Source organism: Myotis nattereri (assembly GCF_964212035.1).
Source record: "Myotis nattereri genome assembly, chromosome: 8".
Lineage (NCBI taxonomy): Eukaryota > Metazoa > Chordata > Mammalia > Chiroptera > Vespertilionidae > Myotis > Myotis nattereri.
This window is the reverse complement of record NC_138083.1, coordinates 54,355,965-54,379,364: the sequence shown is the minus strand read 5'-3', so window position 1 is coordinate 54,379,364 and position 23,400 is coordinate 54,355,965. Positions and strand designations below refer to the sequence as shown.

Sequence of the window (23,400 nt, the reverse complement as noted above, 5' to 3'; positions counted from 1 at the left end):
ATCCAGATGTCTCTCTGTTAGCAGTTTACTTTATCATCAATAGAAAACCATGAGCTGGGAACTGAATTCATAGCTGACGTCTGAGACATTCTGGCTCTGCTGAGGCAGCGCTCTGGCACTCACATATCTTAGTCCTGACCCTGGGCCCAGGCGCAGGGCTTTTCACAAGAGGTCCTGGCCCTCAGGACCACAGAGCTGCCTGCAGACAGGAGAGCAATGAGCACACACCATGTCCTGTAGCACCCAGCGCCTCAGCAGTGACTGCACCAAGGGACACCTAAGTATTACTGTCACGATCACATCGTTTTCTGTAGGAATGAAGATGCTGTGGTGTTGGCAAGAAGGAGCAGTCACATCTTTGTTTAATTGGTTCAAATACTGACAGAGCAGACCCTGCTTCCCCGTGCGAAGCCCCGAGGCGGCATGGTGTGCACAGCAGCTCCGGGCATCTCGTCGGACAGTAAGCCAGACCCGCGATGCCTGGCCGCTCACCCCCAGACCAGAGACCGTTTACAAAGAGGTACAAGCACAGACACTTATTTCAAAGCACAGTGCTTTCCTCCGCTTTGCCCGGAGGTGCCCTCTGCATGCCTGACCTCTGAAGGTGTTTCACGCTCTCTATGACCCGATTTCTGCTCACAGCTCACTAGACAGATCAGTCCCTGGACAGTACGAACACCTGCCTGCTTATTCCATGTGCTGCTGCGCAGCTACCGTTTCCCTGGCCTGCACTCAGGTTTCCCTCTGGCTGCACGTGGGCTGCTGGGCCAGGAGCCACGTCTCACACGCCTTCACCAGCCCCGCACAGCACCCTCACCACACCTGCCACAGACAGACTCACAGACGCACTGCCCAATCCCTGCCAGCACCGCACTCAGACTGGCTTGGCTGAGCGTCCAGCGTCACAAACTCTCTCCAGCGCCAAGAGGAGAAGCAGCTCGGTTCTCACCAAGTGAGCATGTTAATGCTACTTCGTTTTCAAAGGACGGGATGTGTATGAGATTTTTAAAGACATACATACTACAAGGACAAGAAGCATAGGTTTTGGATCTGACAGAAAAGGAGCCTGGAGAAAAGAAGTGACTAAGCCGTTATAAAAAGACTCAGTGTCCTGACTTAGGGCACTGAAATATTCTAAATCGCTCGTCAGCATGACAGAATGGGAAGCTAGCACCTTAGATCCAACTTAGACTTGAACAAGGTTTCTGGTGTTCCCGCATGTTTAACGCATCAGCCAATGGCATGGACTTTACGGTTGAGAGGAGTCAGTTGCTCAGCTCAGGGGCTAGTGACCCTGTGAAATGTTCTGCCACTGGAGTGACTCCCATAGCCATCGAGGGATGCTGGTGGGCACAGTCTAAGCCAGCCGTGGGCAAATTACGGCCCGCGGGCCAGATCCGGCCCGTTTGAAATGAATAAAACTAAAAAAAAAAAAAGACCGTACCCTTTTATGTAATGCTGTTTACTTTGAATTTATATTAGTTCACACAAACACTCCATCCATGCTTTTGTTCCGGCCCTCCGGTCCAGTTTAAGAACCCATTGTGGCCCTCGAGTCAAAAAGTTTGCCCACCCCTGATCTAAGCCCTAAACACAGGAGGCCAATGTGCCTGCTGCCTCACTGCCAGTGACCATCAGGTGCAGACTGAGCTGCTGAGAATCCCACACTGACTATTGGGCAACTGGCCTGGGCTGACCTGCAGTGACCTCAACTCCACTGAGACTCAACTGTCCATTTTCAGGGTAGGTCACCTAACTTATATTCTACATAAAAGTTTATTTCCCTGTATATCTGTGAGCAGTATGTAAGTGTCTCTGAAGGCTTGGAAACAGGGATATAATCTACTAAAATCACAATGTTTGCAATAGCTTCCTGTGTGTTTTGAATCTCTTATCCTATTCTATTTCACTGAATGGTAATGATTTCACCATTTCAGAAGATTAACCCAAAACCTTTTTCTTCTAGTTGTAATATTCACAATATTATCATCATGACCATATGCTTGCTATTTTATCTTATTTTATACTACACTGGTGAGCTAGCTCTATTTATGTCCTATGAGAGTAATATGGGATTTTGTACACAGATCCTCACAGCAGCTCCACGAAATCAAACTCAGCACCAATCGGACTGGACAGGGATCTGGGGCTGCAGGCCGCTGGTTTCTCCTCAGTGAGGTTCCTTCTTTGCTGCCCCATATGCCGCTGTTGACTTAGAAACAGATGATCAACTGTAAACCTAAATTTATTTGAGGGTTAGTGGACTTTGCTCTCAGCGTTGGTTCAGGAAAAGCAAGCCTTCTGGAAGATTCCAAAGTCACCATGATTTGTATTTGGATGCAGAGTGTATTTTTTGTGCTATAAAAAGATGCTTCCACAAAAAACATGATAAGCTAAACACTTCTCCCAGGAATATTTTAACCTTAACAGCACAGTTTTAGGTAAATGAGTGAATCTTTTGCATAGTTTCAGGGGCTGGACTTTTGCTTGGCAGTATCATGCCAACCATGGCACATGAGTCTTGGGGACAGAAGCATGTCTCACACAGGTGTGATCCTGCAGCCCCCCTGCAGACAGATCCGGCGCAGGTGACTCCTGGGGTCCCAACTAACTGCTAGAATGCTGCCTGTGCCCGACAGACGGGTGCGAGGGTGCCAGGTGGAACCACAGTTGGGAAAGGAGCTCCTACAAGCCCAGGGGTGAAAGCATCCTTAGATTAGAACTTTGCTGTGACAGCAGTGCATCATCACCAATGTCTGAGAAAGCGCTGTTCTTTGCTGGTTATGTTTTCCTGTTTTCAAAAGAAAAATGCCAAAACCAACTAGGAGAAATAAAAAATGTCTGGAAGGACAGAGAATAGATTTAAACCTGCTGGGAACCTGCCTCACGAGGGGTACCTTTTCTCATGGCAAGTGTTCTTGTGGAACACCCAGAGTGGAGTGTCTGCGAGGAGCGGCAGGTGCCGGCCTGGCCCGTACCTTGGTGAGGTCCTTGTAGAGCTCTGGGTACAGCATGGCCATGTCCGGTTTCACATCCTGGTCCAGCACCAGTGAGAACACTGGGAACATGGTGTAGATGGTCGCGTACCTGAGAGCCCAGAGGAGAGTGAGGTCAGCACGAGGGACGTTCCACTCGACTAGGAACACCCTCTGCAATCAGAGGCCGAAGGTTAAAAAACTAAACAGACCAAACACAAGGTGGCACTGAAACTCAATGCTCATCCCACCCACCGCCCAGCACCATGGTCTACAAGCCACGCATGCACAGGTGGCAGGACCTGGTTTTCCTTCCTAATTAAACATTCTGAGATCGTTGTGCACCCGAGTGCAGGGATCAAACGTAACACGGAGAGCCTGGGCCCTTTAACCAGCTGCCCCCAACGGCAGCATCTCCCAAGCTGCAGCCTAGCTCACAGCCAGAATGGGGACAGGGACACAGTGCAGACACGGGCATTCTGCACCCAGGGCTTCCTGCCACTGCTTCCCTTCCAAGCCCCTCAGCCCCTGGCCACCACCTATCTGTTCACTTCAAGGTGCACACATGTGTCACACAGCAGGTAGCCTGTGGGGTGGCACTATCACTCGGCCTGATTCCCTGCAGAGATGTAGGGTTGCTGTACCAACACTTCCCTCCTTTTGCTTGTCCGTGGTTGTGGACGTAGCGGTCTCTGTGACTTGACCATTCACTGAAGTACATCCTGGTCATTCCAGTTTCTGGTTATCACAACTAGAACTGCCATAAACATTTAGTGCACAGATTTTTTTGTAAAAATAAGTTTTCATTTATGTTGGACTCGTGGTGTGTATTTTTTGTAAGAACCTGCCGCAGAGTGCTCCAGTGTGGCTGTCCATTTCACGTTCCTACCAGCAGTGTGGGAGGATGGTTTCTCCACATTCTCTCCGTGGCTAGCACTGCCACAATGGTCCCAGCTGCTCGGATGATGAGTAGTGGTGTCTCACTGTGCTTTAAGTCTGCTTCCCCATGGGCACTGTCCCTGAGCAGCTAGCTCTGCACCTGCTCTGGGAGGACTGCTGTTCACATTGGGTCAACCTTGAGTTGAGTGGGACTGTCCTGGGCTGTGGAGTCCTGCGACGTAGTTATAAGCTCCTTGGCAAGTGGCAGCATACATTCCCGCAGTCCCAGAGCCACCTTCACTGCATGCAGCTCCAGGTGTCTCCTACCGGGACACTGCTGCCGCTGAACTGTTCCTCCCAGGGGCGTCTTCTCTTTGCCTGCTATAAGGTGTTTGCCTTCAGTTTTCATGAGTTTGATGACGTGACTTGGTGGATTTCTTTGGATTGAGGCTGCTTGGTGTTTGCTTACCTTCTTGAATCTATAGGTTTGTCTTTTGTGAAATTTGGAAGTTTCTGGCCATTATTTCCTCGAGTCCTTTTTTGACTCTGCTCTCTGTCCTCTTCCTGAGACTACAGGGACAGGCATGGGAGGTCTGTGTTGCCTGTGGCCGGAGGAAATGTACTGACCATGTTTGCTCTGTGCTGACTGCTGCAGGAGAAGTGGCCAGGAGGGCGTGTGCATCACCTATCTGAGCTGTCCTGGCTGTGCCTCCTACCAGCCCTGTGACCTTGAGTGGATTCTGGGCTCACTGGGTCTCTGCTGTCACCCAGGACGTGGGGATGCTGCAGGCAGGGGATGGCTTCAAAACAGGTGGGAGCCCGTGTGCTCACTGCTGCTGCTGTGAAAAAGCCTGGCCCGTGAGTGGTGGTGTCTGCGGTGGCCAGGGAGGAGGTGTTGGGAGAGAGTGAAAGAAGAGGCTATGGAAGGACCCTTGGTCCTGGGACGGTGATGGGCTGTTGTTCCCCCTCTTAATGATGCACAGGATGCTTTCAAACATCTTGGATCTGACATATTCCTGACATGTAGTATGGCTTTGCCGTGAAAACAGAAATTCTAATTTAATGGTAAAATTGCAAGAGGGACAGGAAGCGGGTGTCATCCCCACATTCACACAAGCAGAGGCTGGCTCCTACTTCAGCAACACCACATAAACACTGACTGCACGGCCACTCAGACACCTGCTGTGTGGGCTTCTCCTTCCTACCACTTACCCCACCATGAGGAACCCCTGGTACAGGGGGACGGACGCGAAGTAGCAGACGGAGGAGAACACAGCCTTGGAGAGAGGAAAGGACAGTAGTTACTCACAGGCCCTCCCGACACTCCCTACCTCTCCAAGCCACCCGTGGCGCCCACGCACCTGCATGGTGGAGATGATGAGGCCCCTGTGCATGACGAACTGGCCGAGTGCCGCAGACCTCTTGTAGCTGCTCCGCCCGTGCACCATGAGCAGCCGGCCAATGTGCTTGAATTGTGTGATGGAGAAGTCAGCTGCCAGTGAGGCTGCCTTCCCCTCCTGCAATGTAAAGGCGCCTCACAACCTGCACGGCAAATCTGTGCTCCGGGGCGCATGTGCAGAGCTCCACTGAGACCCCCTGTCCCACTGTGAGGGGTGGCCTCTGGGGAAGGTGACAGGGCTGCAGGGACAGCTCCTGGGAGAGGCAGACAGCGCACACCACTGGGAGCTGATGACAGGAGAGGGGCGCTGGCTAGGAAGCCAGGACCATTCCTTTGGCGTCTGTCAGAATCACAGACATTCAGCAGAGGCGGAACATGGCAGTGCTGCCCAGGAGATGGGCCCAGGGATCTCGGGAACCTTCAGGATGACTGTCTAAGCCTCAGTTCTCTCGCGTTTAAATGCCACCCACCTGCCATCTCACAAAGCCCCTGAGTGTGAGGGAAGCCCTTAAATGCTCTGCCGACATAAGCTGTCAGCACAGGAGCGGAGAGCCAGGGAAAAGTTAGACTGCAACCTGCTTCGTTTGCAGGCCTTTCTAGGGTGTCGTTATATGAACATAAAAGACAAACCCCCAAACCACAGCAAACAGTTGGCCAGGAGACATGGATATTGAAAATGACCATGTGTTAGGCCCGAGAGAGAAGCTGCAGGTCCCACGGCAGCCAAGAAGGTTTGCTGGAGGATGTGGTGACATCTATGGGGAGGGCCCGGCACAGAGCAGGTTCGCAAGCAGGTGCTGACTGAATGCATGCTCGAGACGCTGCTGTGAGAGGACAAGCGTACCTTCCCCTCAATCCCAATCCCACAGTCTGCGGCCTGGATCATGCTCACGTCGTTTCCACCGTCACCTGGGTAGCACAAACACGAGATGAAATAAAAACACCTATCCCTAGCCCTGTTTTCCTCTTTTACCAGCAGAAGCTGTGTTAGAATGTTCCACAACTGACATTAAAACAAACTGGTATTGGAGGTTGAACAGAACTTTGCCTGTAGATATCAAGATACCAGTTTCTCTTAAGTTACTCTACAGGGACTGTGGGGGGTGTGGCCCCAGGTACGGTGTGGGGAGGGGAGGGCAGGGGCTCACCAATGGCGCAGGTGCGCTTGCGCGTGTGCTGCTGCAGGAGTTTCACAATGTGAGCCTTCTGGGTGGGTGAGCAGCGGCAGCACACCACAGCCGGGCACTGGCAGGCCAGCTCCACAAGTTCATGCTCATAGTACCGCAGGCACACCTGGAACACAGACCCGGTCACTGACCCAGCTATGGCGGCCATTCCGAGTGTGCAGGGTCTTCCCCACTTCCCGGTGGGTGAGGAGCCACAGGCACTGCACAGAACTTCTTCAGGCTCTACCTGCTCACAAACACATCCACCAGGCTACAACGGGACTACTTAACAAGTCACAGAGATGTGCAAAAGCAGCCTGAGGTACATATCTGACTCAGAAAGCCTTTAGTCCACTAGCGGGAAAAGCAGACACACTCTGGGCCAGAGATACGGACAGGTGGGCAGACAGATGGCCATGTGCTGGGCTAGGGACTAGTCTCACCTCCAGCGAGTCCCCAGATATGACCAGCGCACAGTCATGCTTCCTTCGAAAGGCATTCAGCTCCAAATGGGCCTCTCCTCGACTGGCTACCTGCAGAAAGGGGAGAGGGCACCCCAAGTATAGTTGTTGAAACCAGAGGCACCAACAAGCGCTTGTTTACGAGCCACAATGACATCATTAGACACATGATCTAGAACCCAAAGTGCCTCCCACATGGAGTCCTATAAAGAACAGCTCTTTCAAACCTCTCCTGCAGTGCTGGGAACACACACCTCCTTATCTAACACTGTTTTCAGACACATGGTAAAGTGCAGAAAAACACTGTAGTTACAATAAAACACAGCGGACAGAAGAAGCTGGCTTGTCCAGAAATGGGTAACAGGCACTTAGGAGCTAACGACTGCCTTGCCTTCTGTCACGACAGTCCCACAGGATGCCATGGTAACCACTGATTAAGTCTGTGGTACGTCCATACAATGATACTCCAGTACAGCAACAGAGGAGCCCAGGGAGCCGAGCTCCACACAGGTGACCCAAGGTCAAGGTCTGATTGAAAGACGCCTCTTTTCCTAATACACCACTGGTGCAAATGCTTTCCTAAAGTCACTTCTCTTGTCTGTGTCACAGCTTTCAACTTATTCTATTAGTTCACGCCAACAAATACATGAAAGATGAAATGATTTAAAAGATTAAAATCAAGTCATAATGTTGAAATGTCATTAATTTTAGAAGGAAAACATTTCAGAAACCAACACACTGGTTTTTGATATTCTTTCTGTGGAGATTTTATGGGGCATAAAATAAATGATATATTACAGGACTGAAATAAATTAAAAGTTTCATGTAGTACAAATTAATCTCAGACTCATCTTTAAATAGGTAGGTTTTATTGTGGAAATTTTAATTTGTGGTGCTATAACACAGAAAAGTCAACAAAAATTGATCTGACGTTTTACCAGAATCATTAATAATTTAATTGCAAATAGTCGACTGCAGGGCCTAATTTGCGATTCTGATGTTTTGAAATAAACTACATTTACATGTAAATGATATTCAAATAACTATTTCTGTAGGTACAAGCGCTGCATTTAAAACAGACGCAGACACACAGTGTCTGTTCACCCACCATCAATCAAGACCCAAGAAACTTTTTTTTGTTTGAATTAAATTAAAAATAACTAATACATACAGTAAACACATAAATTTAGCTCATCTCTATTAACTTTCTTTGAGCTAATTAAGGAAGAGCATTTGCTCGGGGAAGGGGGCAGATTAGACACATCCCAATTCTGTAGTGGCGTTTGTCCCACACAGGCAGCTCTGCACCATGTGTGACACGTGTAACCAAGGAAGATGTAATTTGTATCACTATACACCTCCACAGATGAACAGCATGTCTAACTTAAAGCAGATATTTAGTTGTATAAATAATTCTAATAGAACAACAGAAAAGTACTTGTAGCCCTAACCAGTTTGGCTCAGTGGATTGAGCGTAGGCCTGGGGACTGAGGGGTCCCAGGTTTGATTCCGGTCAAGGGCATGTACCTTGGTTGCAGGCACATCCCCAGTGGGGAGTGTGCAGGAGGCAGCTGATCGATGTTTCTCTCTCATCGATGTTTCTAACTCTCTATCCCTCTCCCTTCCTCTCTGTAAAAAAAAAAGAAAAGAAAAGAAAAGTACTTGTAAACTTGGAACTTGTTTCTATCAAAAAACAGCTTTTGATCACAATGTACTAATATAAATCTATCTTAATGTTTTTATAAATTGAGTAAGAAAATTGCAGTATTTCTCTTTTAAAACTGATATTCAATAAATAATAAGTAACGGCATGTACATTCCCACAGAATCAACAGGTTTTAATTGTGAGATACAACATTTAAAATCAAAGTGATTTCGACACAGACTTACGGGTCTGAAGACGTGAATGTCCTGTGCTCTCGACACCAAGTGTGAGCTCTTGGCGATGCACGTGGCTGTCTCGAGTTTATCGCCTGTTAGCATCCATATCTAGGAAACAGTTTACCCTGGTGAACGTCATCATTACACTTCGTTTCTTTAAAGTGCCTCTCGTTGCAGGATATTTGCACCCCAGGTTCACAGCATCACTATGCACAATATCTGAATGTGGAGGCAACCCAAGTGTCCATTGAGGATGAATGGGTGAGCAAGATGTGGCACATCCACAAGGCGACATGGGTGAACCCCGAGGATGCTGTGCTGAGTGAAGTGAGCCAGCCACAAAGAGCAAATGCTGTCTGATTCCACTGGTATGCGGTCCCTGGAGTGGTCAGATTTGTAGGGACAGGAAGTAGATAGTGGGTGCCAGGGGCGGGGGGGCAGGGGATGGGAGCTGGGTTTTGAGGAGAGAGTGTCAGATTCACAAGATGAAGTTCTGGAGTGCTGTGGTGGCTGCACAACAATGTGAATGCACTTAGCGCCAGTGAGCTGTGCACCTAACAACACGTTTTCCACAACAACAAGTCTTTTTGACTTGCTTCACTAAAACAATTGGCAGCAAAGTGATTTTAGGCTCAGAGCTGAGATCTGGAGGCACACGAATGACAGGGTTTAGAAATCATATGGCTGAGGCTGGTTAGGACACAGTACATGTCAAAAGGCAGCATTCACACAACCTCACATGCCACACAAACAGGCCTGGGGCACCACACGGTCAGTGGCCATGAACTAGGAGGATCCTGAAGACCCTGTTCCAGCTGGCTGGTATTCAGCTGGAAAATGAGGTTCGAAATGGGCAAATAGGTGCAATTAAGCTGAAAGTTCTAGCAAATAAAACATGTTAGCCCGGCTGGTGTGGCTCAGTGGGTGAGTGCCAACCTAAGAACCTGGTCAGGGAACATACCCAGGTTGCGGGCTCGATTCCCCAGTGTGGGGTGTGCAAGAGGCAGCTTATCAGTGATTCTCTCTCATCATTGATGTTTCTATATCCCTTTCCCTCTCCCTTCCTCTCTGAAATCAATAAAAATATATTTTAAAAAACACATGTTAAATCATACTACTTTTACTTTAAATTCCACACACATGCACATATTATGTATATAAATATCCCTAGAGTAAAAAGAGAGAAAACCAGGACATTAAATGTATTACCAAGTAGTCTCTCTATACATTTTATCACAGCAAAAACTTCCAGTGACCTCTCATCATCTGGACTGTTCAGTTGTCTCATGTGTCACATGTAAACATGCATTTTTGGAAGCAGGACACAGAAAAGTCATATGTGCTCTGGATTCTTTGGGTGCCACGCATTTTGGCTCTTCTCAGTGTCTGAGGATTTGTGCTTTTTATCTCACGTTTGTGTTCACCTTACTGAGCCTGGACCCGAGATCCTGACATGCTGTGACGACTAAGTTGGGAATCACAGAGGACAAGAGAGGCCACGCCAAAGCCCACGAGCAGCTTGGGCGAGCTGACTGGCTGGAGCAGCACCTTGGGTTTCAAGGGACAGCTGAAATCAGGTCCCCACATCTGTGAGGGGGTTTCCTTCAACCGGAAATGTAAGAAAAAAGAGAACCCCAGAAAGTCTTATTGAGTTTAGTGAGGAGTTGACATAAGTACCTAAATCTTTACATGGAGCACTGATAATCTAGCATGGACAGATAAGGAACAGAAAAACAAGCAGGGCATCTACCTGTCATAATCACATCTCTTGCCCCAACAGTCAGATCCAGATCATTCGCACGTCTGAGTCTGAGTAGCTCTCGTGACTGAACTCCCTCCTGACCCGCAGGGGCATCGGTCCCTGTGCAGGGCTCACTGACACTGCTCTCTGCACACCACCAACCTGCTCCATGCGCCAAGTCCAACAGGAGTTGGTGCACTGCTGCCTCCGACCCCTCCACTGTCTCGCCGTCCAGCTACCCAACAGCCTCTTCTAAAAGCAGCCGGGCTCCTTTCTTTCACACAGTGAAAGCCCCACCCCGAGGCGCCCACCATTCTGTAACTGAGCCTCTGCCTCATGGGGAGCGCAAGGTGAGAAAGCGCCTTCCTGGAAACTAAGCTTCACCCCAGGAGGAGCTAATGTCGTGTGTACGCAGAGAGGGCACACTGGCCAGGAAGAGAAGGCAGCACAGGGGTCACGCCGTCGCAGGGAAAGTGCGCTCTGCTCCAGGTGCCGTACCTTGATTCCTGCGTTGCGCAGCATCTCCAGGGTAGGCCGCACGTCTGCCTGCAGCCGGTCCTCCACCCCCGTCAGGCACAGCAGCTGCATCTCCCGCTCCAGGCTCTCCACCACCGCAGCCACCTTCAGCGCCCGGTCGTGCACACTCAGCTTCGCCTGCATATAGCGGCTCTGAGGACAGAGATGGGCTGTGCTATTTATATTTATTATCATTTAGGACTTGCTGAATACACGGAAACTTGCAACACTAAAGAAATCCTCACTTCTCACTCCCAGCAGACTGCAGAAGAGGGTGGGGCCATGACAGGGTGGGGGACTAAGTCCTGATGCTCCCAGCTATGGCCACACAACCTCACAATGTCCCACAAGCAATATGAACTCATTTTCACAGCAGCACCAGAGCCCACGAGAGATGGGATGTCCATGAGGGTGGAGAGAGACCATCTGCTCACCTCAAAGTCCTGGTACTGCTCCTCTGTGAGCGCCCTCTTCGCGACCACGAGGGTGCGCAGACCTTCACGGGCCATGTTTCCACACTGGAAAGGAAGAGGCAGGCTACTGTGCTGTCACCACCCGCTCTGCATTTTTATCTCTGGCTCCCAGTTCCTGTGTCCAGTGCCAGCAGGGCTGGAGCTGGAGCGGCAGGCTCAGACAGTTCCAGTCTACATCCTTGCCAGACAGGTGGGTACAGTACCTAGAAGCTGTGTCCTCAGGGACTGCTGCCATGCCGTCCCCCACCCCATGATGGCGCTGCTCTTCCGGACCTCTGAGAACAAGCAGTGCACGCACACAGTGGGGTTGGTGTCACAGTGCAGCTCCCGGATGACAAGCATATTCTTTCCCACCTCACACCAGACTTGTCAGAAACGGCACCCCAAACCCTGAAACCATACTGCTCTCCGTGCTGGCCCCCGCTGCACGGGTAACATAGGGAGATCAATGCTTGAGGCCAGGGGAGGAGGGGAGGCCTGGAAATAGGAAGACCCTACGGGGCAGTGTGGTGAGAAGTAAGAAGTACTGCAGAGTAACGTGTTTTTATGAAAAATAAAGTTTAAGCCACGATGTGATGAACACTAAGCTATTCCATTCTAAACAACCTGTTTGAAGCTCACCTGTCAAGACACCAAGAGTAACAGGCCAGGCTTATCCAGGCCACCTGGCTCCTGGACCACCTGCTATGGGTTGCCCAAGGCCCTTCCCCTCTGCAATGACTGCCTTTCAACTTTGTCTTGGACAATACTTTGAAAGCTCCAAACTCCAGCTGTTCAGCTGGTTTTGGGCATTTGTGGTTTACAGAGATCATGGCGATCGCTCCCGGGTCTGCTGGTGCCCCCACTGTGGTGGACTTGGGCAAGGGGCTGGCAAAGGCAGTGTCAGGAGCAGGGTCTTTTCAAAACACTTTGAGCAAATACCAGGGGACAGGACTCTAGTCACAGCTAAAGAACAACTAATCAAAACAGTGTCTCAGTGTACATTTCCAACGTAAAGCTGACAATGTGATGATGTGTTTAAACAAATACATCGCCAACAAATGAAGCAGCTATTTTTTTTAATGAAAGAAAATCAAACACTAGTGATGGGTATGCACTGTTAGGACTGATACTGTTAGCATCTGTACAGCGTGAAGGGGAGAGGAAGGTGTCCTCTTTGCAGCTCCCTCAGGGAGGCTGGCTCTGCATCCCAGCCACCGAGGGGACTGTGATTTTGACTGTCTGACCTTCTGTGCATCGAAATTAGAGATATGAGTAGAAATTCCACATCGCCCAGGGACAAGCACGCAGCCTTGCTGATAAACCAATGCAGACATGACTTCCCAAGCTTGCTCGCCCTGCCAGCCTTGTGCAGAGGCCCTGTCATTGCCTACTGTCCCTTCAGGGCAAAGCTAATGTTTCTAGATAACGTCACCTCTCTCTATAGGAGGTTCATCTCCAGCAAAGCTCATTTGCTACATCTGATGCTAAAATCTGTAGGCATATACAAAACCTGAGCCATTCGGGTTTGCTGAAGCTCCTTGTCAGTTCACTGGGTAGACTAGTCTGATGCTCACAATCACACACACAGCTGCAGACATGACAGGAAGAGCTGATGGAAGGTCCCGGCTGGGGACAGGGACCCCAGGGGATGGCAGTATGCTCTTCACTGTGCCCTCATACTCCCCTGTTCCCCAACTCTAACTCCTGTTCACCCCTAACATCAGGTCTGGGGGTGAACGGCAAGCCTGCCTTCGAGGGATGGCGGCCACTGTTAGCTGCTACATCCAGGACCTGGTTCAGGAGTTTATGCAGACTCACGCCATAGGGTTGATAAAATCGGCTCCTTCTGTCACATGACGAGTGAAAAGTGTTGGTAGTTTTTTGTTTTGTTGTTTTTTAATATTTGCAGAACACAAGTTTATAGTCAAGAATCCAACCTGGGGGCTTGTCTGAGACAGAGGAGCCCAACTAGCCCACAGGGACTCAGGCTCCTAGAGCCTGCTGGTCTCCCCCATGAAAGGCCTTCAGACTGCGGCAGCATCACTACCAAGACATGGGCAGAGGTCAAAGATTCAACTAAGGGAAGGACTGCAATGCTGAGGAAATAAATGTACAAAGGATTGTTAATAAAGTTATCTTTGTGAAAGACAATCTGACATTATGTGTCTGTTGCAAGACATTTATTGATTTGACCTCATAAAGCTAAATAAATTAAACAAGTATTTTATAATTAATTGCACATCATTATGACCAAAAGTAATTTTTATGGCATTTTACTAGGTCTTCAGGGAGTTTAATTTATTCATGTTCCTGATTAAATCCCAGTGCCCGAGGAGCTATTGATTCATATTGCCAATACCTCTGTGGAGGGTGTGGCCCTCACTGACAGACGGTCTCCTGTCCACAGTGGGGAGATATTAGCACAACAGCAATGTGCACATGCTAAAAGGCTGGTGTTTGTAACTGCAGGGCTTTAGTTTTACTTTCAAATTCAGCTTCTTATTAATACATAAGTGTAAACAACAAATACTATAACCTCATGAGGCTAAAAATAAGTCATATTTGTTTAGGGAGAATTTGATGCAGTAGAGCATTGGTTATGTTTGTATCTTACTTTCTATTTTTAAAGTGAATCCTATGTACAAATTAGAACTAGACTTAAATTCTAATTAAATCTCCTTGCAAATAATTTAGGTTAAAAAATGAGTATATTAAATTGGCTATGTGTACATAGTTATCTCAGAATTTTCTGCTTTTTCACTAATGCAAACAAAATACTCTTCATAGGACCTACAGAAGATATGTGTGTATGACATACCTTCACACAAAACCCAGCACAGAAGTTGTGCACAAAGAGAGGAAGCTGCTCATCACTAAACAACCCCGTGGAACTGAGGTGGTGTCACCTGAGGTAATCCAGTGGGAAACATTATCCTGCAAAATATTGTGTTGGGTTTGAAACCTGGCGTCTCAATTTATTCCCAGATCCCAGGTCTACCAGCTGGGACAGGACACTCGTTTTCTGTCTGCTCGCTAATCTGTGAACATGTTCCCATGACAGAGTGCCAGTTACCTCCTCCTCCAGCCAGTCGTTATACTGGACGATGGTGGACATGACAGCATCGGCACCTTTCATGTAGAAGGTGATTTCTGCCGTGGACTCATCCTGCAAGAAAGGAAAATAAACAGGTATGTTCAGACCAATGCTGCTCCTCAAATGACACTGGCTCTAACAGGCTCAGAGCAGTGTCTCCATGCAGATGCCCGGTGCTGCACTGCTTGAACCTCTTTCTACACAGGCTACATGCCCCGATGCTCGGGCACCAAGATCGAGAACACAGCTGCAGATCTCTAGTCACTGTGTGGTGCTCAGAATAAAATTAGTTATTGGACATATGCCTTGGACTGCAAGGTAAATATGAATTCTCTCAACTTTTCATCGTTTGATTGAATGAATAAGCTTCCTTGTATAGCCAATTTCCAATATATAGTTTTGGCATTTGTTAAAAATTTAATGGGGGTGTTTTGCAGCAACTTTATGGTTATAAATCATTCTTACTTTAAAGTCTTCAGCATGCTCCTGCTGTTGAAAACAAAACAGATCAAGGAAATGACCTTTCACTAGCTCTGCCTCAGTTGTCTCAAGAGAGCTATCTGAAGTCACCCCCTTCACAGTGTCAATTATTGTGGGGTGAGCATGCCTACCTACCCTGACGATGATGCCCATGCGCTTGCCCTCCGACGTGAAGGGGAACATCTGAAGGACGCAGTAGGTCAGGATCTGGCCGCCGGGCGTCCTTAACTGCATGGACGTGAGGTCTCTGTTGACCAGGGTGAGGCCAACGCTCTCCGTCCACTGCACCAGAGCCACCTGGGGGAGACCAGTGACAGGTGAGGCTACTGGCTTCCTGGGAAGGGAAGCAAGAGGCTGGCGGTCAGAAAGCTTGGCCTTACGCAGCTCACTGTGCTGAGAACTTGTGTATCTTTGTGGCTGTGTCAGTGTTCACTTTTAATAACATCTCCTCAGGCCAACAATAGCAGGATGACAGAGCCCTCGGTCTTGCTTTCTGAAACAAAGGCCACAGCTGAGTGTGCTCCGGTTTACTAGCTGCCCAGAAGCAGTGTTTAGTGGGCACACACGGTGGGCTGGAGGGCTCAGTGGTGGGCAGGCACTCACTATCGGCTTTCCAAGCTTCTTTCTGATTCCAGGAGCCTATGAGACAGAGAACCATCCAACTCTCTCTGTTTATCTGACCTTTTTCCTAAAATAAGAGATAAGTCTAGCTGGCGTAGCTCAGTGGTTGAACGTCAACCTATGAACCAAGAGGTCGTGGTTTGATTCCCAGTCAGGGCACATGCCTGAGTTTCGGGCTCAATTCCCAGTTTGGGGCGTGCAGGAGACAGCCGATCAATGATTCTCTCACATCATTGATGTTTCTGTCTCTCTCTCTCTCCCTTCCTCTCTGGAATCAATAAAAATATATTTTTAAAAAAAGGCATAAGGGAGTGGACACTCAAACAAGCTTCTCACCCGGTTCCTCACCTGAACCCCAGAAACAGAAGAAACTGAGATGCCATTTCCCACTGCCCAGGAGGACCCACAGCAGGTCCCGTCCTAGGTGCACAGAGCGAAGTTGCTTCCCAGTGCAGGCGATGCCTTAGAGCTGTGGTCGGCAAACTGCGGCTCGCGAACCACATGCGGCTCTTTGGTCCCTTGAGTGTGGCTCTTCCTAAGCCTTCGGAGTACCCTAATTAAGTTAATAACAATGTACCTACCTATATAGTTTAAGTTTAAAAAATTTGGCTCTCAAAAGAAATTTCAATCGTTGTACTGTTGATATTTGGCTCTCTTAGACTAACGAGTTTGCCGACCACTGCCTTAGAGTCTCGTATCCTGCTGCCATGTCTCCAGCAGAGAGGAGGATGGGGAGGCCCTTCCACTAGTCCAGCCGTGGGCAAACTACGGACCGCGGGCTGGACCGGCCCGTTTGAAATGAATAAAACTAAAAAAAAAAAAGATCGTACCCTTTTATGTAATGATGTTTACTTTGAATTTATATTAGTTCACACAAACACTCCATCCATGCTTTTGTTCCGGCCCTCCGGTCCAGTTTAAGAACCCATTGTGGCCCTCGAGTCAAAAAGTTTGCCCACCCCTGCACTAGTCTGTCTTCCACCACAGTCTTCCCCTCCCTGCGAGTCCCTCCTCTGTCCCACCACCTGTCGCTGCTTCCTGTGCAGTGTGCCCATTTCTCCTCAGCCCCAATTTATCCTTTAAAAATACATTTCATTTTAATGAATAAAAGCATAGTTGGCTGACGTAAATCTAGGACAGCAAAACGTTACACATTAGCTAATGCCAGCTAATGAGCCTTGACTGTATCGGATTGTGATCATTCGCCCTGAGCAGCACTCTCACTTCAGTCTTGCTGTCCTGCCGATGCCGGGGGCAGCATCCACCGTCACCCTGTGCTGCAGAGAGGGCATCTTTGTAGACTCGGGGCTGGGGGGTCCAGTCTCTGAGCACAGCCCAGAGGTCAGCGCTGGGAGAGTTACGCTGTCGGGAAAGGTTCTGACCTGGAGCCTTTCCTGCCATTTGTCTTGACCATCTGTGTCTGTGGTGGTATGAAGATAAGAGTTGTTCTTGCTCTAGCTGGTTCAGCTCAGTGGAGAGAGTGGAAGGGAGGGGGAGAGACAGAGAGAGAAACATAGATGTGAGACATCAATTGCCTCCCATACAAGCGCTAACCAGGACCATGGGATCGAGCCTGCTGCCAAGGTACAAGGTATGTGCCCTTGACCAGAATCGAACCTGGGAACCTTCAGTCCGCAGGCCAATGCTCTATCCACTGAGCCAAATTGGCTATGGCTCTTCTAATGTTTTTACGTGGATGCCAAGTTTGTATGTTTCATTGCTTCTTCCTGACGCACACAATCTCTGCCTTATCTTTTAAGGCACTCCCTAATGCATCAGCTGCTGAGATGGAGTTTCTGTCTCCTGTCACCGCTGTGCTGCTGGCAGAGTCAGGGAGATGGTGCCTGAGCTAGAGCTGTTCAGTGACTGTTTTCATCTCGGCTTCTCCTGACCATGGCTTCTCTAAAGTCATCCTTTTCTATATTGGGTCAGACTGCATACTCTGTGTGGTGGCTTCTAACAGGAGCGGGCTTTGGCTTAGAATTTATCTCAGGAGCAGTTAATACTCTGCTGCTTTTTGAATTTCCCAACTGTGTGCCCTCATGGTCAGGAGGAAGGGACAGAGGGGTATGTGTGTCTTTTCCTGTTCCCTTTGGATGCTGTCAGTGATGGCGTGGGCCTCCCAAGAATGTGCCCTCCTTCCATCATCAAGTCCTAGAGAGTTGGGGAGATTTCCCCAGTGCTTAGGTCTGGGTTCTGTTTAAGAGAGTTTCCAATGCTGTTGCTTGATTTTCTCTCTCCAGGAATTTTTGTCAGTATTTGAATGAAACATGCAGAGAGTGGTTTATCCAATACTTGTGTGCTGCCATGTTCATGTGGAAGGTTCTGCTTGACATTATACTAGGACATAATCCTGAGATATTTTTCTCTGAAATGTAAAGGTAACTTATAGCATAAATGTTTAATCTATTTAAAATGACTGTTTCACAAGAGCTTTTGGAAATATCTAATGATGTGATTATTGACAATAATACAAAGGTAAAAATAATTAAAATGTGATGTAAAAATGTATGTAAGTGGGAGCCTGAGCTAAGTCTCATCCATAAGCACTGAGTAACACACTCAGGAAGTTTATTTACACATTCATGTGTCTACATTCTTAGTAACCGGTATGGAAGGTAGTTCCAAGAGTTGTGAAATGAGAGGAAACAGAACATGGGGTGGGAGCTACAATTTCATATTAAAAAGTTTCTGTGCTGTCATTCTTTTATTGTGTGTGTGTTTATTTTTTAAAATAAATCTTTATTGTTGAAACTATTACATATGTCCCTTCCCTCCCCCCCCTCTCCCCACTGCCCTCTCCCCCACAAGCCTTCACCACCCACTGTCTGTGTCCTTGGGTTATGCATATACGCATGAGTTCAATGGTTGATCTCTTCACACACCTCCCCCCCCAACCCTCCTTGCCGTCCCTCTGAGGTTTGACAGTCTGTTCAATGTTTCTATGTCTCTGGGTCTATTTTTGTTGATCAGTTTATGTTGGTCATTAGAGTCTACATATGAGTGAGATCAGGTGATACTTATCTTTCTCTGACTGGCTTATTTTGCTTAGTATAATGCTCCCTAGGTCTATCCATACTGTTGCAAATGGTAAGAGTTGTTTCTTTTTTACAGCTGCATAGTATTCCATTGTGTAGATGTACCACAGTTTTCTAATCCACTCATCTGTTGATGGGCACTTAGGCTGTTAACAAATCTTAGCTATAGTAAATTGTGCTGCTATGAACACAGGGGTGCATATGTTCTTTCTAATTGGTGTTTCTAGTTTCTTGGGATATATTCCTAGAAGTGGGATTACTGGATCAAATAGCAGTTCCATTTTAATTTTTTGAGGAAACTCCAAACTGTTTTCCACAGAGGCTGCACCAGTCTGCATTCCCACCAACAGTTCATGAGAGTTCCCTTTTCTCCACATCCTCGCCAACACTTGTCATTTGTTGATTTGCTGATGATAGCCATTCTTACAGGTGTGAGGTGGTACCTCATTGTTGTTTTGATTTGCATCTCTTGGATGATCAGTGACATTGAGTACTATTTCATGCTTTTTGGCCTTCTGTGTGTCCACTTTGGAGAAGTGTCTATTGAGGTCCTTTGCCCATTTTTTAATTGGGTTGTTTATCTTCCTTTTGTTAGGTTGTATGAGTTGTACTGTCATTCTTTAACAGCCTGGGAGAATGTCCTTTATCATCTTGGCAATTGCACAGGCATAGCTGCCAGCAATCCTCCAGGGTAGTTTTTACCACACACTTATCCATCATAATCTGTGCTAGTACCATCATTGTTATAATAACAGAATTATGAACATAAACTGCAATCTGATTGCCTGGAAAGACTGCCAATCAATACTCATGGCTGGCCATGGAGTCGGCATTCTCTTCTGCTCCTGAGGGTCACAGGAGGGCTGACGTCACTGACAAGGACCTGCTCCCCACAGACATGCTGACACAAGTGCACAATCAGTCCTCTGCTTTGACAGGCACAGCAATAACATGGATTAAACTGGAGCACGACGCATACGTTAGAGCTTACTTCGCTCAATTCAAAAGCAATGCTGTTAATGACATATAACGTTCTTGTGTTTTTAGGTTTGTCCTAAATTTTAGCTGATTCTTCACTAACCACCCAGTAAAGATTTATCTACCCCTGAAATGATATCTGAATGTAGAAACTACCTGTGATAAAGGGTGTAGCCCCGGGGGAAGTGTGTTACTACCAAATAGCAGGTGTACAGGGTCCACAGCCACAAGAAACACGCCCAATCACCTTTCTGGGCCAAAAGAGGGTAGATGTTGTCAAGGTTTGTGTCATGCTGTCCCTGATCACCTGAGCTGGCGCCCATCTGCCTGCTGGCCATGTCCACTTAGGCCTGTTCCTGAATGGGGCCCTGTCCCTGAGTCGAACTCTGGGGTGCACGATCCTCAGCACTTGATCCAATAAAAATGTTTCTGAAGCAGCCAGTGACTGGACCCAGCGCCATCCTCCGTCAGCCTAGTGCAGCCAAGTTTACTCAGCTCAGTACTGAGACCTTAAACAACTGTCCTCAGGCTTCAGGGATCCACAAACACTGCATCCATACAGCCCTTTAAAATTATGATATCTAACCTTTTCATTTTCAGACTAAAATTCGTGTTAAGGATTTCCTAATGGCTATATAATATTCTGCTACTTTTTAATCATTGTCCAATTCCCAAAGTTGGAAGAAATTTTAAACAAGTACACATTTAAATATAAGATTAGCAGTTTCTACTTAGTTCTAGTAATCTTTGAATCAAGGAAATCCCTCTCTATTGTGAATTCCTAATTTAAGATTCAAAGTGTTATAGAAACCTAAAGATGAAAAATCCTATGTATTTTCAACAAAATTTGTGCTTATTTTTGGCAGGTAATAAGGTAGATGTGTAATAAAATGTTTTTCGGTATTTTCCATGGCTGGCTTGATTACTTTACAGAGTTCTGAAGAACCTGGAGTGGAAAGAGTATATAAGAAAACTATATATAAAATATACTAAGACTGTATGGGAACTGGGCAAATTAGTTTAATAATAGATTTTGTTGTTAATCCTCACCTGAGGATAGTTTTCCATTGATTTTTAGGGAGAGTGGGAGAGAGAGGGAAAGACAGAGAGAAACACCTTGATTGATTGCTTCCTGCATGAGTCCTGACCAGGGCCCGGGCCGGGGAGGAGCCTGCAACCAAGGTACATGCCCTTGACCGGAATTGAACCTGAGACCCTTTGGTCTGCAGGCTGACGTGGGACATAAAACACTGTTGTCTCCTGAATCCACTGAGCCAAACCGGCTAGGGCAGTTGTCGGCAAACTGCGGCTCGCGAGCCACATGCGGCTCTTTGGCCCCTTGAGCGTGGCTCTTCCATAAAATACCGACTTCTGCGCATGGGCCACGAAGTTTCAATCGCACTGTACATGCGCGCCCGCATGTGGTATTTTGTGTTAAGAGCCACACTCAAGGGGCCAAAGAGCCACCTGTGGCTTGCGAGCGGCAGTTTGCCGACCACTGGGCTAGGGCAATAATAGATTTTTATCAAACTAAAAATCAAAGAACAATATAAAGTTAGAAGTTACTAATTACCATATTTAATGTTTTATCATTTCTGTTTTGTGTAGATTTAAAAAAATTTTAAATTCTGGCAAACATAACCGAAAATTTAATATGCGAACTGATGATGCATTTGGAGATGAAAAGAAACTGAGTAACGCAGCCTGTCAAGACTCCAGTCAGTTCATCCACTCAGACAACTGACTTCCCTCCTGCTGCCCTGTGACTAGCTCTTAGTACTCTGGGTGTGTAGACACAGTAGGATCAAGTGCACACGCAGAAAGTCCTCACTCACCCAGGTTTCCCAGCCTGTCGCATTAACACTATCCTAAAGCTCCCCTGTTCACTCCTAAAAGAACTCATGCTCATGCCTTTGAGTCCCAATGAAACACACCGACCAACACCGCTTTGTACTCTGAGGAATAACACGGTGAAACAAGATTCTGTAAAAGGCCGACTGACCTCATCGGGGCTGGAGGCCTGGTACGTGCGGTTCTCATCGCTGAAGTCTTGGTCCACCTCTGCGTACTCAGTCTCCCCGGTCACGCCCGCTCGAGACTCGTATACCGGTGTCACGTTGTGGCACAGCGCAATGGCCGTCACTGCTTCGTGAACTCGGCTGCTCACACTCTTTCTGACTTTGGGACCTGAAGACTGGGCTTTTCTTGGTGGAGTTGAACTGGTATTGTTTCCACTAGCTTGAGAGTGTGGCTGTGAATATGGAAGTTACAAAGTTGAAGACAAAGCATAGCTGACATTGGGATTATGATCATGTATTACCTTATAAACTAATTAGGGTAAGAAAAAAAGCTTGATTTGATTTCCTGTTCATGATCTACATCATATGTGCTGGTAGGATAAGGTTTTTATCTGACTGCGGCAAGTGCTGTAGTATTTCCCAGTTGTCAAGTACCCTAAAATATTTGCTATAATGCTTACCATCTGACAGTTTTCTTTTACTAGATTCAATCTAACTGTGGCATTAACTTGCTGAGTCCTTCATAACCCCTGCTTATTTACTATTTCTAAAAGCAGAGTAAGTTTGAGAGCAAAATAGAATGGTATATAATACATCCTCTTTCATTTTTATTTACAAATGTTCTACTTAAAATGGTATAAACCTTTGCTGAATACCATAAATCAATCCAGCTTGCAACAGTTTCTAAAGTTAGTGTCCAGTTTTGGAGTTCATAATAACCGGTAATGGCTGCATTCTGAGGAAGAGTGACCCCCACGTCATATCTCAAAACCCTGTTCTCCTGAAGCAACGACCCAGTTAGCACTGACGTTTGCTTGGCTCTCATCACATTCAGCTGCATTCAAGGGTCTCAGTTCATCAGCCAAGCGGATGACTTTTATTATTCACCTCCTACTCGGGGGAGGGACACGCCCCTGACCCCACAGGACTGTCAAACATTTCTTCAGTAACTTCAGAGTCACTTGTGACGATCCTCCTTAGCACCAAGCCTGCCGCTTTTGGACGGGGCGTGCAGAGCCACTGAACCGTGACTACTCTGCCCATCAAATTACAGTGCTGTCTAATGAAGGGTTTAACTTCTCTGCTCAGCTGGCACCCCTGTCAGCGAGCTTCAGACCCCACATCTGCGTTCTGCTCACATGCTGCCGTTACAGCAGAAACTCGCTGACGCCCACCTTCTGCATTAGGCTATGCTCACTGATGGCTGTATAATTTAATTTCGCACAAATCCCATTAAAGATATGCCCTCTATCACCAGTGCTTCCAGTGGGGAAATATAACCAGGTTATAAAAGATTTGTGTACATCACAGTGGACCGAGTAGGCTACTGTCATCTTAATAATAAAGAACATAAGGAGTAAAGTCAATTTCACATAAAAAGGACTGTCTAACCAGGTCATCAACAGATAGCTTTTAGTAAAAAAAATAAATAAATAAAATTTAAAGTCCTCTTAAATGGGGAAAATATTAAATATTTGCTATTTTTATATAATGACTCATCTTTCCTTCTTTTATTTTTATCTAGTAAAATCACTTATTTGGAGCTATTATAATCATATCTATAATAATAAAAGTGTCATATGCTAATTAGACCAGACAGCCAAACGACCTTCCAGATGACCTTACTGACGAAGCCACAGATGCGAGGGCCGAGCCCTTGCACGAATTTCGTGCATCGGGCCTCTAGTTCATGGATAA

General features: G+C 47.3%; 1 protein-coding gene across 1 annotated transcript in view; it reads right to left on the bottom strand.

The window, feature by feature from the left end:
- Positions 1 to 23,400, bottom strand: part of ATP9B (ATPase phospholipid transporting 9B (putative)) — a 146,534-nt gene that overhangs the window by 5,758 nt on the left and 117,376 nt on the right. The window contains exons 15-26 of the mRNA XM_081097101.1: positions 21,687 to 21,935; positions 15,183 to 15,344; positions 14,547 to 14,639; positions 11,453 to 11,536; positions 11,001 to 11,171; positions 8,771 to 8,869; positions 6,863 to 6,952; positions 6,402 to 6,546; positions 6,098 to 6,162; positions 5,216 to 5,371; positions 5,067 to 5,131; positions 2,979 to 3,087 (exon numbers count right to left, since the gene is read on the bottom strand). Of these exons, the coding sequence (XP_080953227.1) occupies positions 2,979 to 3,087; positions 5,067 to 5,131; positions 5,216 to 5,371; positions 6,098 to 6,162; positions 6,402 to 6,546; positions 6,863 to 6,952; positions 8,771 to 8,869; positions 11,001 to 11,171; positions 11,453 to 11,536; positions 14,547 to 14,639; positions 15,183 to 15,344; positions 21,687 to 21,935 (1,488 nt within the window). The remainder of the gene's footprint in view (positions 1 to 2,978; positions 3,088 to 5,066; positions 5,132 to 5,215; positions 5,372 to 6,097; positions 6,163 to 6,401; positions 6,547 to 6,862; positions 6,953 to 8,770; positions 8,870 to 11,000; positions 11,172 to 11,452; positions 11,537 to 14,546; positions 14,640 to 15,182; positions 15,345 to 21,686; positions 21,936 to 23,400) is intronic.